The following is a 16,233-nucleotide window of genomic DNA, read 5'->3' on the forward strand; positions in this document are numbered from 1 at the left end:
TGTCTGTGGGAAAGGAATGTACTGATTGCTTCTGTTTTGCTTCTATGCATAGGATGATGTAAATCCACTGCTTGCCTTAACGTATAAATAAAGACCCGCTGAGACCCTCAGCAGGAGACACTTGCACCAGAAAAGAGTGTCTGTGTCTGCCTTTGGCCGATGCTGTCTCACCCTTTCAGGGACACCTGACCCGACATTTTGCCGGAGCTGGTCTTCGGCAAAACTGCCTGTTTGTTGTTAATGTAGTCATATTTCTTTACTTGCAAGAACACAAATAAAAACTGAAAGTGCCTGGAACAGTGTCTTATGAGAAAGAGCTTAGAAAACGGTATCAATTATTTGAGTGGCCGTCTGCCCATTTTTACATAATGTAATCCAAACTTCAGAATTGGAAGACTTTATACTAGACCTATAAATAAATAGGATGCGTAGCCCTAATTTGGTGAAACATTTATCTTATGAGAATTAGCCTTTGTTCCTTCTTCCAAGCAGGTACAAAATTGCATTGAACTCTAGAAACTATTCAAATGCCTATTTGCTTTAGATACTGAGTCTACAATGTCAACTGGCACAATTGACCATTTCTAAAATAGTGTATTTTTCATGTGAGTCTGGGAGCTAAGTTCATTATTCCACAAGGTTTTCTCTCCTTCTTCCTACTCTCTGCTATGCTTCATTTCTTAAAATTAATTAATTAATTAATTAATTATTTTATTTATACAAGCACTGGTACAGTCAGAAGCGCAGGAGGGTGAGAGGATTCACCAGAGCCAGAGCGGGGAGCAGAGCAGGCAGAAGGACCGAAGTACACTGCTGAGGGGAGCAGCGGGCGGCAGGAGAGGTCTGCGCGCCATGGGGGACCCTCCTCTGGTGGCCGAGGAGCAGCCGGGAATAGAACTGGCGCTGCAGAGGCTGCGGGCAGCTTTGCACCCAGCGCTCAACCGCTGCGCCACCAGGGAGGACCTGCTATGCTTCATTTTTAAAACGCAGCTGATGTATCCCAAGTAAATACTGACACTGGGTTCTGAATCACTTTTTGTCTCATATCATACATCAGCACAAACAGAATTCTTCCCCTCTTCCCTGGGCCAACTGGTATACCCAATGCAGGGATTTTCACAACCAATCACATCTCCATTCACTATCAGTACCAGATATGAAGGCAGAGAACAGCTGATTGACCAATTGGATTTTGGACCTCAGGGTCAAGTTTTGGGAAAGAAGGCTCTGGTTTCTAAAACTGGAGGATTAATTAGAAATTGATCCAAAATTGCCAGCCGATAAGGAGCGGTGGAGAGCCTAATCTTCTGATTGGATTTCTGTACATTCTTCTGAAATAAATGCAGGTGTCAAAATCTATGCTGCTGATCAATCTGCTCTTTAAATAATAATTCCAGTGACATATGTGTTATTGCTTAGCAAGGCAAAAGAACATTCTACCTCCGCTCTGAAGGAGTGAAGATCAAATAATCAAATACCGAGTGTCAGGACATCCCACTTTGTGACAAGCTGGGTGTTTGCACACATCACTCCACTTTTTATATCTTAATTCTGTACTTTGATCATTAAGACAATTTTGCACACAAGGACAGTTAGTTCAGCATAAGATGAGGTGCTCAAAGTCCCACAGCAGCTGGTGACAGAGCCAAATCTAGACAAGGCTCTTTATTTAACACATTTAAAAAATTAAATTATGGCTGCCTTCACTCAGGATGTAGATTGGTAGATATCTCTATAAACATGTAACTCCCACAGGCATGCCATTTTGACTTCAGATTTGCCTAAATAATCCGATTTCTTTGAGTAGAATTGACCAACACCTACACATTCCTGTGAAGAATTACTTGTGTATTCTAGAAAAAAATAAAGGCAATGAGGATTATGAGTGTGCAGGTGTTGTAAAGCAAGAAGGGCTGGAGGGACAGTGGAAATGACATGTGAGGGTGGGTAGCTGGGCTGCTGGAGGAAGCAGGGTCAGGTTTGAGAGCAGGGGATGAGTTGGGATGCTGTGGTGCTGTGGATGTCAGGGACAGAAAGGATGAAGAGTCTATCCAGGCTGTGGAACATGAGTTCCCAGCTTTGCTTCCATGGGTGGACATGGGCGGACGTTAAACCCAGTATTGGGGAGGTTGTGAGCAACAAGGATACCTCCAGCCTGCCCAGCTTCCAGGGTCAGAGTCCAGCAAGAAAACAAAATATTTTGCAAATCAAATCAGCACAGGATTTAGGGATAGTGGTGTTTCACCTGAGTCCCACTTGTGTACAAACTTCTAAGAACCTCATGAGGAAAGATCACACAAAAGGGAGCATAAATCAGTGTATGAGGACCCAGAGGGGGGTTAGGTGATAAGTGGAGTAAAAATCCCTTGATCCAATGAGATCAAGACAAATTAATAGAAATAATCAACTAAAACAAAGAATTGCTAAATATTACAGTGACCAAGAGATACAACCTAATTATTATATTTTATCTTAAATTGTATCATTCCAGGCTCATTTCTTTAAGTTTTGGTATAGAGATGAGAGCTCTATTTCACCTTTCATCACATGAACTGTACAGTCCTGTGCTCTGACTTGGAAGTCTCCCCATGGGAATCAGCTGGACATCAGTTGCTCCTTCCTTTATGAAGGTGGAAACTGATTTTCCTTCCATTAGCTCTGAAATGTATCAAAATGTAAACTGCTCTTCAGACAGACTCCAGTATGGCCCCTGTAATTTTCCCTTAAAATAATTTGAAAAAATGTTTGTAGGTTTGGAAAATAGTCACATAACCAAGGGCAAATTGTGTGGAATAGTGAAACTGAATAGTCTGAAACAAAATGAGCTAAGATTAAAAAATTTTCACTAAATCACCATGAATTCTTGAAAAAATGTAAAACATTCACATGCAGCTCTCAGAGGAAGGACTGTTTCTCAGGTGATGCCTAAAATAATAGAATTTGGGACATTACATAATTTTCAGGGCTGACTATAATAACCCATCTACTTAGTGGCCAAGGAGTCAGTAGAATTGGAAAACAGGATGCAAAATAGGTATGGCAGTCTCTGGGATGAAAGGCATTTTTGTTTAAAATAATACCTGGCCAAAAAGGAAAAAGGAGAAAAATGATAGGGGGAGAGAGACCCAATGGACCCGTCCAGGGAAGGTGTCACGGGACGTCAGTGGTCTGAACGGCGCTGGAATATTTTGGGCGGGCAGCGAAGGGTTGGTGTGGAGCCAAGTCAGGAATAGCCTGATGAGCTCGCGCTGAGCTCGCCGGGCCAAGCGCCCCAGGAGTCACTCAGCAGGGAACGCGGCCACGTGGCGGGAGCCTGCACTCCAGACAGGAGCGAGCACCCGCCTGCCCCCGGCCCGCTCCTCACCATCCTCTTTGGTCCTGGTGAAGACCTGCTCACTTCGGACGCCGTCTCCGGCTCGGGTGAAGGCCAGCACCTGGATGCTGTAGTTGGTGTATTTTTCCAGCCCGTCCAGCTCCAGAGAAGGCTGCGTGGTGGTGACGTTTTTAATCTCGCCCAGCTCTGCGGGACAGAAATAAGCAAAGGCAATGGGGTGATGGCTGTGGACGGCCTTCCCGCTGCCCCTGCGGGCCAGCCCTGGGGCCCTGTGCGACTCAAAGGGATGGGTGGGGTCTTGCCATGACCCCCATGCTAGGTGGGGATTTGGATCGTTCACACCAACAGGCCCCGGAACACGGGCGCAAACTCGGTGTGAAAGCAGTGATGCACTTCAAGGTAAGTGTGCTAAACCCAGTGCCAGCAGGTGGCTTCCGCCTCCAGGAAGTCCCGCAGCAGTAGCTGAGCAAGCACGGCCCTCGCACCCAGCCCCAGGAAACCAAGGATCAACTTGTGTTCACTCCATCATGCCTTTCGTACAAGAAACGGCAGCAAGTCGAGGCTTGGTGCTGTTTTTCTTACTTTCTTTTCTTTTTAAACACACTCCACTTTAGCATGAGTGTATTTTTAAGTTGCTAACTTCTCAAACAGCTGAGCAGAGCTGAGGTGGCTCCACAGACTCCTCCTTTTACCTGGAGTGAACCCTCGCATCTCTGCTCGAGTGACAGTCGACGTGTCGGAAACTTGGTGTTGGCTAAAAATGCTCCGATCTCTGAGCGGGATCAGCTCAGCATACCCAGGGGTGTAATGCTCTGCTCGCCCATCTCGGCATACTACACGATGCAGCGCTGTGCTCTGGGGGTTCTGGGGCATGTGGTGAGCCCTGAGGGTAAAGCCAAAGCATGGGAGGCCTGGGGGCCCTGCACGCCAGGCTAGTGGCTGTATATGGGATGTGGGCTGATACCTGCCCCGTGGTGGGTTTGACTTAGAAATCCAGTGGGTGGAGGGAGGAGGTGGGGGGCCTCTTGGGATGCTGGCCACATTGAAGGTCACCTTTGCAAACAACAAGAAGGCAGTAGGGCTGCCTGTCAATTTCTCTGTTATCCCAGCTAGTGACCAATGCTCCAAGCCTGCTTGTCCTGTCCAAGCGCATCCCCGTTCACCTGCCAACGCACTTAACCAGTCCACCATCCTGTTATCCCCAAACACATTCATATAACAGGTGAGGAAACTCAGGTACAGAGAGGGTGGATACCTGGCCCAGGGCCACGTACAGTGGTGGAGAGCATGGCCACAGCCTGAGCCCGGCCCCGCCTCACATCCGCGGGAATGACCTCAGCCTCCCGGCCCCGGCTCTCCCAGGAACTACCACGTCACCAGGTTTAACAGGCTTCTGGCCCCCGGTTTTCTCTCCCTGCTCCTGCTTCCTTTTCCCTGTCCTGCAGGCTATTGCATGAAGGGTCAGAGTTCATGCCACCTATTTAGTGATTATGACAAATGTGGATTAGCTTTTATTTTGGTTTTAATTTTTGTTACCAAAAGCATTAGGGTAGAACTGGACAGAGCAAAATAATTGAGTTTAAAATAGTGCCCGGGGTGGCTGAGGCTTGGTGCACTTGCCAGGCAGCACTAGCCAGGGCCGGACAGGTCACAGACACAGCCCAGGATGGAACGGGAGCCGAAGGCTTGATGCCACCTGAGTGGACTGCAGACGAATTCTGGGGGCCTGGTGCTTGGTCAGGAGGCCAGTCCCCAAAAGATGCCTCTGGTCTAGTGTCTTCTGGGGAGGTGACAGCCTTTTAGGGGCCAGGATTTGGAGTCTCCACAGATGGTTTGTGATGAGAAAAGTGCTGGCTCATGTGAGGTTGTGCACTCATGTGAGGTTGTGTGCTCATGTGAGGTTGTGCGCTCATGTGAGGTTGTGTGCTCATGTGAGGTTATACGCCCATGTGAGGTTGTGTGTTCATAAAGCCAACAATTCGTTGGCCCCGGATGGGATAGAAATTCTCCTGTGTGAAGGAAGACCCACCACCAGGCCTCTTCCACTACATTAGTCGTCTTTATTTCAACTTTCATTCCCGAATGTATACAATATAGGTTAATTGGATTTGGATAAAAACCCAATTGTTGGAAAAAGTTTAAGTATAGAGCTCATCAAGATTTTCAGTTTTAGAAACTTCTACCTTGTGCCAGTGGTCACACACACAGACACACGCTCCACATGCATACACACGTTAGAAGCATATACAGCACACGCTACGCACATAACACATCACACACAGACCATGGACACACCCCAACACATACACCACACACACCACACCCATATGACCTTGCCACGTACACAGCCCCCACACAAAACATATCACATACCAACCACACACACACATACACCTCTCACACACACAACACCCCCCACACACCCCACACACCCTGGGAGGGGAGCAGCTCAGGGGAGGTTCCTGTGTGCCAGGAACTGGTCATGAAAACTGGAGAGATCATGTGACCTGCCGGACCTCTAGCTTTGTCATTTTGATTTGTTTTGCTTTAATCTGCAGGACGGGCTGGGAGAACTTTCCGAGAGGGGGTACTCGCTCCCTCTTGCTCTGGGGGGCGAGGCGCAGGGAGGCTGCTCCTGAAGGGGGCAGTGGGAGGAGAGGCGGGGGAGCCCCTCTTTCTGAAGGAAGCAACAAGTGCAACTCAGTCCTTCATCCGCCTCAGGGGACCGCACTGATGAGAATCAGGGTCAGATGTTTGCTGATGCGCAGCTGACCTCCCCTGACCCCCTGCGCCCCTCGGCAGTGGGTGTCAGTGGATCCGCCTGTTCGGCTCCCCACTCTGTCTCTGGTGAATTCTCTTACCCCCGCACCTCTGACCTGAACCCCAGCTCCTGTATGCATGAGTAAATCTTAAAAAAAAAAAAAGGAAGCCAAGAGAGAGCCAAGGGCGGAGCCGCGTGCACCAGGCATGCTCTTGCTGCAGGCCTCAGCGCAGGCCCGCCCCGCCCCCAACCCCGCCCCCAACCCCGCCCCCTGTCCCCAGCCCCGCCCCTGGCCCTACAGCCCCGCCCCCGGCCCCGCCCTGTCCCAGCCCCGCCCCTGGCTCTACAGCCCCGCCCCTGGCTCTACAGCCCCGCCCCTGGCCCCACCCCCGGCCTCCCCGCCCCGCCCCCCACAGCCCCGCCCCTAGCCCTACAGCTCCACCCCCGGCCCCCCGCCCCGCCCCAGGCCCTACAGCCCCGCCCCCGGCCCCACAGCCCCGCCCCCGGCCCACAGCCCCGCCCCCGGCCCACAGCCCCGCCCCCGGCCCACAGCCCCGCCCCCGGCCCCACAGCCCCGCCGGGGTGTTGTTAGGGGCAGGGGGGGCTGAGTGTTCCGTCGGCGTCGCGCGCAGAGGAGTGAGCGAGGAGCACGTAAACACGCGCAGGGCTCACGCCCACTCCACTGCAAAAAGCTTCTTGAAAACAGTGACCTTCACGCCAGGCCGCGCGCTCCTCCCCTCCTCGCGCCCCGGGGCGGCGAGAGGCGCTTCCCGCGGCCCCGCTGCAGGCACCGCGGCCCGGGGTGACTCCCTCCGGGCGCCCGACCCGGCCAAGCGCCTTCCCTCGCGCGAATCGGACACCCGGGGGTCTGCGACTGCGGCACCACCGGCTCCGCGGCCGGCGCGTGTCTGCGTGGGTGCAGGCGAGCTGGCCTCGGGGGCTGTCCTGCGCGCGCGGTGTGCCCGCGTGCATTGGTGTGCCCGTGTGCGGTGGCGTGCCCGCGTGCGGTGGCGTGCCCGTGTGCGGTGGCGTGCCCGCGTGCGGTGGCGTGCCCGCGTGCATTGGTGTGCCCGTGTGCGGTGGCGTGCCCGCGTGCGGTGGCGTGCCCGTGTGCATTGGCGTGCCCGCGTGCGGTGGCGTGCCCGTGTGCATTGGTGTGCCCGTGTGCGGTGGCGTGCCCCTGTGCGGTGGCGTGCCCGTGTGCGGTCGCGTGCCCGTGTGCATTGGCGTGCCCGTGTGCGGTGGCGTGCCCGTGTGCGGTGGCGTGCCCGTGTGCGGTGGCGTGCCCGTGTGCATTGGCGTGCCCGTGTGCGGTGGCGTGCCCGCGTGCGGTGGCGTGCCCGTGTGCGGTGGCGTGCCCGCGTGCATTGGTGTGCCCGCGTGCGGTGGCGTGCCCGCGTGCGGTGGCGTGCCCGCGTGCGGTGGCGTGCCCGTGTGCGGTGGCGTGCCCGTGTGCATTGGCGTGCCCGTGTGCGGTGGCGTGCCCGTGTGCGGTGGCGTGCCCGCGTGCATTGGTGTGCCCGTGTGCGGTGGCGTGCCCGCGTGCGGTGGCGTGCCCGTGTGCATTGGCGTGCCCGCGTGCGGTGGTGTGCCCGTGTGCGGTGGCGTGCCCGTGTGCGGTGGCGTGCCCGTGTGCATTGGCGTGCCCGTGTGCGGTGGCGTGCCCGTGTGCATTGGCGTGCCCGTGTGCATTGTTGTGCCCGTGTGCGGTGGCGTGCCCGTGTGTGGTGGCGTGCCCGTGTGCATTGGTGTGCCCGCGTGCGGTGGCGTGCCCGCGTGCGGTGGCGTGCACGTCTGCAGTGGTGTGCACGTGTGCGGTGAAAACGTGCCTGTCCCGACACCGCTTGGACTTGGGCGCCCTCCCCCCAGGGTGCCCTGGACAGCGGGGGACGAGGGGTGCCCACCAGCCCGAGCAGGCGTCAGGACAGACACAGCAGCTGAAGCGCCAACACTGCTGCTGACTCAGCTGCTTCTGCTGCAGGGTCTCCAGCACCAGGACTGGGGCCCACGCCCCGGAGCCTGTTTCCTGCAGCCTGGGGGTGGGGGTGCAGCGCCAGCTTGGCAGAGCCGGTGCAGATGGTCCTGGCAGGGCAGGATTGCTCTGGGGCCCCAGGTCAGAGGCGAGAGCGCACAGGTCACCCTGGCCAGGGGACCTGAAGTTGTCCTGGCATGACGGGAAGGCCCGCTGGGCGGGGGCCAGGCGGGGATGGGGACTAGGGAGCGGGGAGGAGGCTGAGCAGCCCCCCAAGTCCTGGGCCAGACGCGGTGGGGGTGAGTCGACCTGGGGGCCTTTCTCCTTTGGGGCTGCGTCTCAGGGCCCCCTCTCATGCCCGTGGGCTGGACGCAGCCTGACTGGGCGAACACAGGACACCAGGCGGCGGGTCCCGACCTGCACCACCGCAGAGAAGGTGCTCTCAGCCCTGTGCACCCAACAGGGCCCGGCCTTGCGGTCGGCTGCAAGAGAAACACCCGAGGGAAGAGAGAAGAGAGGAGGCAGATGGGGAGAAGGAGGCTCGAGTGGGGGCCAAGATGGCGCAGAAGAGAGGAAAGTCACCCCAAGTCTTCAGGCCCATTCTGGATTCCCAAGTAGGCACCAAGCTCAGCTCCACCCCTTACCTCCATCCATGAGGTTCGCCCAGTAAATGACTCTGAAGCCCTGGAGAATTCCATTCAAGGCCTCCTTGGAAAGCGTGGACCAGGATATTGATATGCTTTCTGGTGATGTTGCTATGGCTTGGACATTTTCAGGGGGGTAACTGGGCACTGAAATTAAATAATTAGAACTTGTAATATCCGCAGATGGTTTCATTCACAAAGCAATACCCAACAAGCAACATTAGTGTGATATTTCGAAGCGCAAGCAAAAGGAATCTGTGCTCCACCCTCCAAATTAAGGAAACACGAAGATGATCATTTCCCTGTAGAAACCTTATTTATGATCAAGTAAAATATCAGGGTTTATGCACATGTCCTACGGGCTTGAGAGTCTCCCCTGCGAGCTTAATGGCTTCACTTAGAAGGCGCGTGGCCGGCTTCAGGAGCTGAGGACACTCGCAGGGGGACGCCAGGGGAGCACCCCTAGCTGGTCTGGTCCAGCTTCCCATCAGCCTTGCAATTTACTGTCCTAAGTTACGTTCCTCACACAGCATGTCCATTCTGCCTTTAGTAATTCCTGGCATTTAAATTAGAAGCTTAGCTATTGAAAAGTGCTAAAAAGCAGACCCATGTAGCTTACTCACCCCGCAGCCCCCACCCATACTCTGTCAGACGGAAGAGAGAAGATGGACTTAGAAATCTGAAGAACACTGACGTAATTTTCACAGAGTTTATGCTAATCTTAAACGCAGTGGCTGCCAGAGGGGCAAATTATTGCCCGAGCCACCGGCACCCGTGACAAATGAGCCCAAAAGCATATTGAACGCCTGCCAAGATCATGAGGGTGGACACAGAATCCCTGTCTTCAGGCTTCTGGGGACCCAAGACCTCCATAAACTTGGCCAGAAACCCAGAGTCGTTCATCCAGTGCTTCCTCCAAGCCACAGCCAAGAGGCTAATTGCACCAGCGGTAACTTCGGCGCGAGCTTGTGCCGTCACATCCGCCACTGACTGCTCCCGTCACCCCAAGTCTCATCCCTGCGTCTAACAGGCTGCGCCTCTGGGCCCAGGGCCCTGGGCACCACTGGGTCTGTCCTTGGGCACTTCAGGGTTATGGAGGGAAGCAGCAGCGGGTCCTTGGGGGCCACTAGGGGGCGCCCGGTCCCCGTGAATTGGCTCCGGGAGGCCTGCTTTGGCCTGGCTCCTCCGCCTGAGCAGGCCTGGGAGCAGAGCGCCGTCCTCAGAGGGGACCAGCAGAGCAGGGAGGGGCGGGCGGAGAGGAAGGCCTTTAACAGTGATTTGGGAGAAATCCTGAGAACATCACCAGTCGTATTTCCGCCTTCTGGTCAGACCACAGCAGCCCCGGCCGGCCTGGCCTCCCCGAGGAAAGCCCAGCACTTGTGCTTAAAATGAAGGAGAAAGATGCTAACGGGGCCGGGCTTGGCCTTGCGGTCAGGGTTGGCCCTCACGGGCGAGTCCTCGCGTCCAGTGGGGCGGGCGGGCGGGTCTTCTCACCCAGCCCCCGTCCCCGCGGCCCACCCGCCTCATCCTCTGCACCGCGGGGAGCCAGGAGGAGCAGCCTGGAGCCCGAGGAGCCCTGCACTTGGCACCTACCGTCCTCGAGGGTGGTGGTGATGATTTCCTGAGAAGAAGGCCCCGTGCCGGCCCGGTTGCAGGCCTGCACCACCAGGCCGTACTGGGTGAACTTGTTGAGGTTGTCCAGGGTGTAGATCTCGCTGTCCCCGGTGGTGTCGATGCTGATAATGTTGAACTGAAAGTTGCCCCCGGTGCTGTACTCCCGGTACCCTATCTGGTAGCCACGGATAAGCCCATTCTGCAAGTGTTTCTTGGGAGCCTGGACGGGAAAGAGAAGAACACACTAGAGGCCCGAGGCGCAACAGGAGAGCCCAGCCCCACCGGCGTGGCGGGGAGACCAACACACGATGGAGCGACGGGTGGAGACGGTCCAGGCGTGCAGGGATGGTGCCGCCGGTGCTCACACCTGCTCTTTACCCAGCCACGTGTCTGGCCTCACCCAGCCCTGGGAGTAGAGCTGCCGACAAGTGCGTGTAATACAGGAGGTCGCACAGGCTGGGGGGCACAGGAGGTTTCACAGTCTCAGGCTTGGGAGGGCACAGGAGGTCACATAGGCCTGGGGGGCACAGGAAGTCACACAGGCTGGAGGGGCACAGGAGGTCAGTCTGGGGGGCGCAGGTCACACAGGCTTGGGAGGGTGCACAGAAGGTCACATAGGCCTGGGGGGCCACAGTAGGAAACACAGGCTTGTGGGGCACAGGAGGTCACATAGGCTTGGGGGGCACAGTAAGTCACACAGGCTGGGGGGGCACAGCAGGTCACACAGGCTTGGGGGCACACCCTGGCGCACTCAGGCCTCTGCCAGTTGCCATACACAGCTCTCTAGTTGGTGCCAAAGTTCTGAAGGGTGAACGGGGTTGCCTCTAGGCCCAGCAACACCTTGGGCGAGGCCCAACTTCATGCATTCCCCTGCAAAATCCACTGCAGTTCTCTGCTCTGAGACAGTGTTCTCATCACAGGAGAGCGGAGATGGATTTTACAAAAAGGAACTGACACCCTTAGGGAATGTTCCAGAACAGAGGTGTTTCCAGGTTGAAAGGAGGGATGGGAAGGAGAGTCCTCCGCTGACAGGAAGCAGAGCTGTCTCAGGAAGACCTGCGTCATTCTGGGCTCATTCCGTGGCAGTTTAGACTGGGGTGGGACAGAAAGGAAGGCTCAGCCAACACGAAGATGGCGGCATCTGGCTGCCGCGTGGGCGTGGTCCAGAGACTTGCTCTTCTAGTATGAGGATGCACCAGCGTGATGCTCTGCAGTGAGACAGGCTTTGCACACTGTCAGGAGATGTCAGGTGCAGACACAGAGTACATGTGTGCGTGTGTGTGCAAGTGTGTGCATGTATATTTGCATATCTGTGCAGATCTGTCCACCTTCTCTGTCTATCCTCCATCTATCCTCCATCGATCATCCATGGATCATCCATCCACCGCAGTACAAGCCATGGATTTGGATCTCCCAGGGCTATGCAAAGCCTTCTGGGCCCAAAAGGCCTGCAGTCCGGTGCCGAGGGGAAGCACGCCTGAGGAAACTGGAGGAATCTGCAGTGTACAGGTGACGCTGCAGACCCGGCAGGCCACAGGCATCCACAAGGGGTCTGAGCTGGGAGGGTGCGGTGGGAGGGGCCGGGGAGCCAAGCCCGCCAGGAGGGAGCAGCTGAGGGTGCCCTGGCTGGGCGCTGAGAGATGGCAGGTGGGGAAGAGCCGGCTTTGAGGGGGCTGCCTGATGCAGTTGGTCCTTAATCACCGGCGAGATGTGATGGAAGGGAAGCCACTCAGTGAGGAGGCAGAATGCGGCTGGCATGGACTGCAGCCTCATGCATCTGCAAGTACCCGTGGCCAGATCCGCCTCCTCGCGGCAGACAGGACCTCAGGCGCTCTGTGGGCGTCAGAGCGGCACAGAGTGAATCGCACTTCTCCGTCAGGGCAAGTCCCCTGTACGCTGGTCTTGGATTCCGGTTGCTTTCTCCACCACCACTGTGCCGTCCAGCGTCTGCCTGCGCCCATGGGCTGCCAATGGGCCCAGGGCGTGGCGGCCTGGCCCAGGCCTTCCTGTGAGCAGCCATGTCCATGCAGTCCGGCTTCTGTATTGATGAACTTTCCATCTGCTTTGAAATTGCGTCTAAATATTGTAGATTCTGAACATTTGATTATGTGGAAATTGATTTATGGCGGCCGCTGAACTGCACTGATATTATTGAACTAATTAATAAAATGTGTCCCTGCAAAAGTCACAGCTAAGTCAAATTTAAAACAAAGCTATTTCACACAGTCCTTTAATATGAAGTGCAGTCATGCAGAGAGAAATGATATTTTTTAATGCCCATTAAATCTTCTAATTTCTCAGCTGGCTTTCTGTGACTTCACGCTCTGCTACGATACCAAGTCAGAAGGGCAGTGTGGGGGCTGCGGAGGCAGGTCAAGAAGCAGTGGAGACAGCAGAGCCACAAGCTCATGAGAAAAAGCGCACACAGAGCAACCAGCTGAGCCAGACGCTCCCGAGCCTGGGGGCCGGCCACTGGCACTGAGCACCTGGGGCTGGGGACTCTGGGGCTGGTGCCCGGGACGACTGCACAGACAGGTTAGGGTTCTCTTTTTTTTTGCCTGTCTAGGGGTGAAAACACATTCTAAAATTAGCTTAAATATGACAGACACCAAAGATGGGTTTCAAAATTTCATTAAAAACAAATAGAATATTCTTGACATTTTTCGTGGAAGAACAAAATTTCTGTTCTGCTGACTCTAGAAAGACAGAAGATTATTTCTGCCTATTAGGTTCTTCTGCAAAATATTTTGTAGAAATTTCTTTTCCTCTAATACAATTGCAGCCACCACCCCATGTCATCACTGCTTGCATTTTGACACACGTTTATTTTCTAAGCGAACTTGAAGACGGTTTGTCCATGTGGTTGTCTTCATGCTCTGCGCTCTTTGCTCTCTGGCCATTTTCAGTTAATGTGTGATTGTGATCATGTCCCCTGTTTACACACATTCCATGTATTGATGTTTTATTTAACCGCTTGGAGATATTGTTCTTTTCTAAGTTCTTTTCTATACAGATGCTGGCAAGGTGCTCTCCACCCAGTTGCTCTGTTTTTAAGTTTATTTATTGGACTCAGGTCGCAGAAGTAGATGGAAGTTAATTCAAAAAAGTTTTATTTCAGTGGATGATGCATGAGATGGGATCTTTGGGTTATTGTTAGAGAAGCACAAGAGACTGTATTTGTCACAAGGAACAAATAGGAGACCCCTCCTTCGGTTCCCTTCATTCCAAATCTGAAGACACAGATTCTGAATAGAGTTCTGAGTTGTCTGAGGTGTTTTCACAGCTTTTCTATTCAGGGTTCTAACAATGCAAACGCTCGTCACCCCACAGAATGGATGCACACGAGGAGGAAGGACCGATCGTTCTTACAAGTGGAAAACACGTGTTAATTCCCCAGCTTGTAGCACCATGGAGGGCGCAGAGAAGGCCGTGTGTGTGTGTGTGTGTGTGTGTGTGCAGGACTGGGGAGGGGTGTGGGGTTTAGTTGCAGGGAAAACATGTTCTGAAAGTAGATTCTGGTGATGCCTCTTTAAACATGGTCAAAACCATTGAATTACACACTTGAAAATGTGGTTCTGTGTCACTTCAGTGTAGGCAGTGCTGAAATCACCTCTAGGCTGCTGATCTTTCTAATGTAATCATGACAACAGCTTCCCTACTCCATCACCACGATGACCACCACCAACCAGTATCTACCATTTCTGCCACCACCTCTTTGCCATCACCACTACCAACACCCAGCTGCCTCCTCTGACCACTGTCCTCACCTGCAGGTCCCCTCTACAACCATTAACACCCACCTTTGCTACTGTCATCCCCACCATCATCACTAACACACCTTCATCCCTGGCACCATCATCACTGCCATCACCCCCACCACCATATTTACACCACCATCACCATTGGGACCACATCCACCACCATCATCACCACCATCAGCATCTCTGCCAGCATCTCCTCCACCTTCATTGGCATCACCTTCACCCCCTCTTCACCTTCCCCACCCCTTCTACCCTCATCGCCACTGCTACCTTCATTGCTTCCATCACCACCACCATACTGGCATCATTACTGTCACCGCCACCAGTAACATCTCTGTCCCCTCCCATCTATGGAGGGGACTGCTACCATCTATGCTACCATCTATGCCAACATCGGCACCGGCGGCATTACCTAAAGTTACCTACAAATGAAACCACTTCCATTGCTGTTACCATGACCACCTCCAGCAGGACCCCAGGGCCAACCTCACTCCCGCCATCACCTCCAGCTCAGTGACTGCCATGGCTTTTCCCGGTCCGTGTGACAGACGTGTGTGTCATTCACCTTCCCAACGCTACAGGGGCCCCATTAGCATTTTCATAGACAGAGAAACTGAAGGTGACAAAAGCAGTTAAAACATTTTTCTCAAAATGAGTCATGAATTGGAAATCTAACCCAGGTTTTTCTGAGGGTTATAGTTGGTGTCCACCAACCACAGAGCCTCAAACAACTTGTTTTCATTCTGCAAAGCTTTTAAAGTTAGGCTTGTAAAGTTATGCTAAACCAAGCATTTTTAATCAAAGAAAAATCTAACAAGTGACATTAAGAGAAAGTATTATATCTTCTGGCACACGGGCGATCACAATCCTAATTACAGCAGGCACAGGGCAAGTTCTCTTATTATTCTGCTGGCTGAAGAGCCAGATTGGGACTTGGGGATCACTTCACATTAGTGGAACCCTGAAGGACATATTAAAAAGTATAGATCTCTTTCTAAAAAACCTATAGTTGCAGGAATTCTGTACATTATGTGTGGACAATTTTAAGGGCAGTGATGCATGCATGTCCCAGATTCTTTTGGGGGTTCTCCCTGGGTTTTAGGGACAGTAAGTCAGCAGGGGCAGGAGTGTTGCAAAGTGGAGGGGCCTCAATCCATGTGTGGCTGTGGGGAGCAGACGGCCCACCCCCCAGGGCGGCATGTGTGAGCCCTTCCCTCCAGCGTTGCTTTGCATGGTGCTTTCATCACTCCTGCCTGGATCATCTGCTACGTGGAGTCAAACCAGGGGGTGAGCTGGTGTTTGCAGAGCAGACACGCTGAAAGGGAGGCCGACTTCAGAATGGTGTCCTCTAACCGCTAAAAGTAATCAAAGAATAATTAATAACATGGTTCCAAAAGAATTAATCACGTGTAGGACACTAAACCAATGGGTTTACCAGGGGGCTGGGAAGAAGAAGAAATCAGGCAGGAATCTGGAAACATACGTTGAATCTGTGTCGCTTGTCTTGGAGAAGACATTTATCTCAAGAAACCACTTTGGTCAGATGAGAGACTGAAGCGGAGTTGGGGGATCCAGCTTCACTTCTCAGTTCAGAACAGCTTCTGAACTGCCGATCTGTCTGCTCAGTGTCTTCTGCGCATTTTCCTTCTTAGAATGAGGAGTCCAGAGATCGTTCCTTGTCCAGCAGCCGGGGGGTCCATTAGACTAGTGAGTACAGACGGGTCATTCAAAGCCCATTCAATAAGAACCTCTGAAGACAGACCCACAGGTTTAGAGTAAATCTCAGTTGGAACCAGTTTCCTTAATGCATACTGGCGGAAGACTTTGAAAAATGGGGAAAAGAAAGACCTGAGAGGCCCCCTCTGGATTCACAAACCCAACAACCAGCCCCTTTCCAGGCGGGAGAGTGATGCTACTTACAGACCTCAGGGGAGGGGTCCGGTCCCACCTCCCCTCAAATCCCTTTCAAAGTGTGACACTGAAGGGGCGGCCTCCCTCCCTGCCTGTCTCTCCCCGAAGGACAAGCCACTTTCCCCGCTGAATTTCACGCTTCCTTTCATTCACCTCCGGGCCAGGCCCGACCCCTCTGTCTTTTCATCTGTCTCATTTATCTGCCCTCGCTCGCTCTGGCTCCCCCCCCCTGCCGG

The 16,233-nt window shown here is 53.9% G+C and overlaps 1 protein-coding gene across 1 annotated transcript in view; it reads right to left on the reverse strand.

Annotated features, from left to right (window-relative positions):
- Positions 1-16,233, reverse strand: part of DSCAM (DS cell adhesion molecule) — a gene marked incomplete at its 5' end in the record, with an annotated part of 429,780 nt that overhangs the window by 78,884 nt on the left and 334,663 nt on the right. The window contains 3 exons of the mRNA XM_084231592.1: positions 3,365-3,520; positions 8,712-8,858; positions 10,305-10,545. Of these exons, the coding sequence (XP_084087718.1) occupies positions 3,365-3,520; positions 8,712-8,858; positions 10,305-10,545 (544 nt within the window). The remainder of the gene's footprint in view (positions 1-3,364; positions 3,521-8,711; positions 8,859-10,304; positions 10,546-16,233) is intronic.

This window comes from Talpa europaea, assembly GCF_964194135.1.
Source record: "Talpa europaea genome assembly, chromosome: 4".
Classification (NCBI taxonomy): Eukaryota; Metazoa; Chordata; class Mammalia; order Eulipotyphla; family Talpidae; genus Talpa; species Talpa europaea.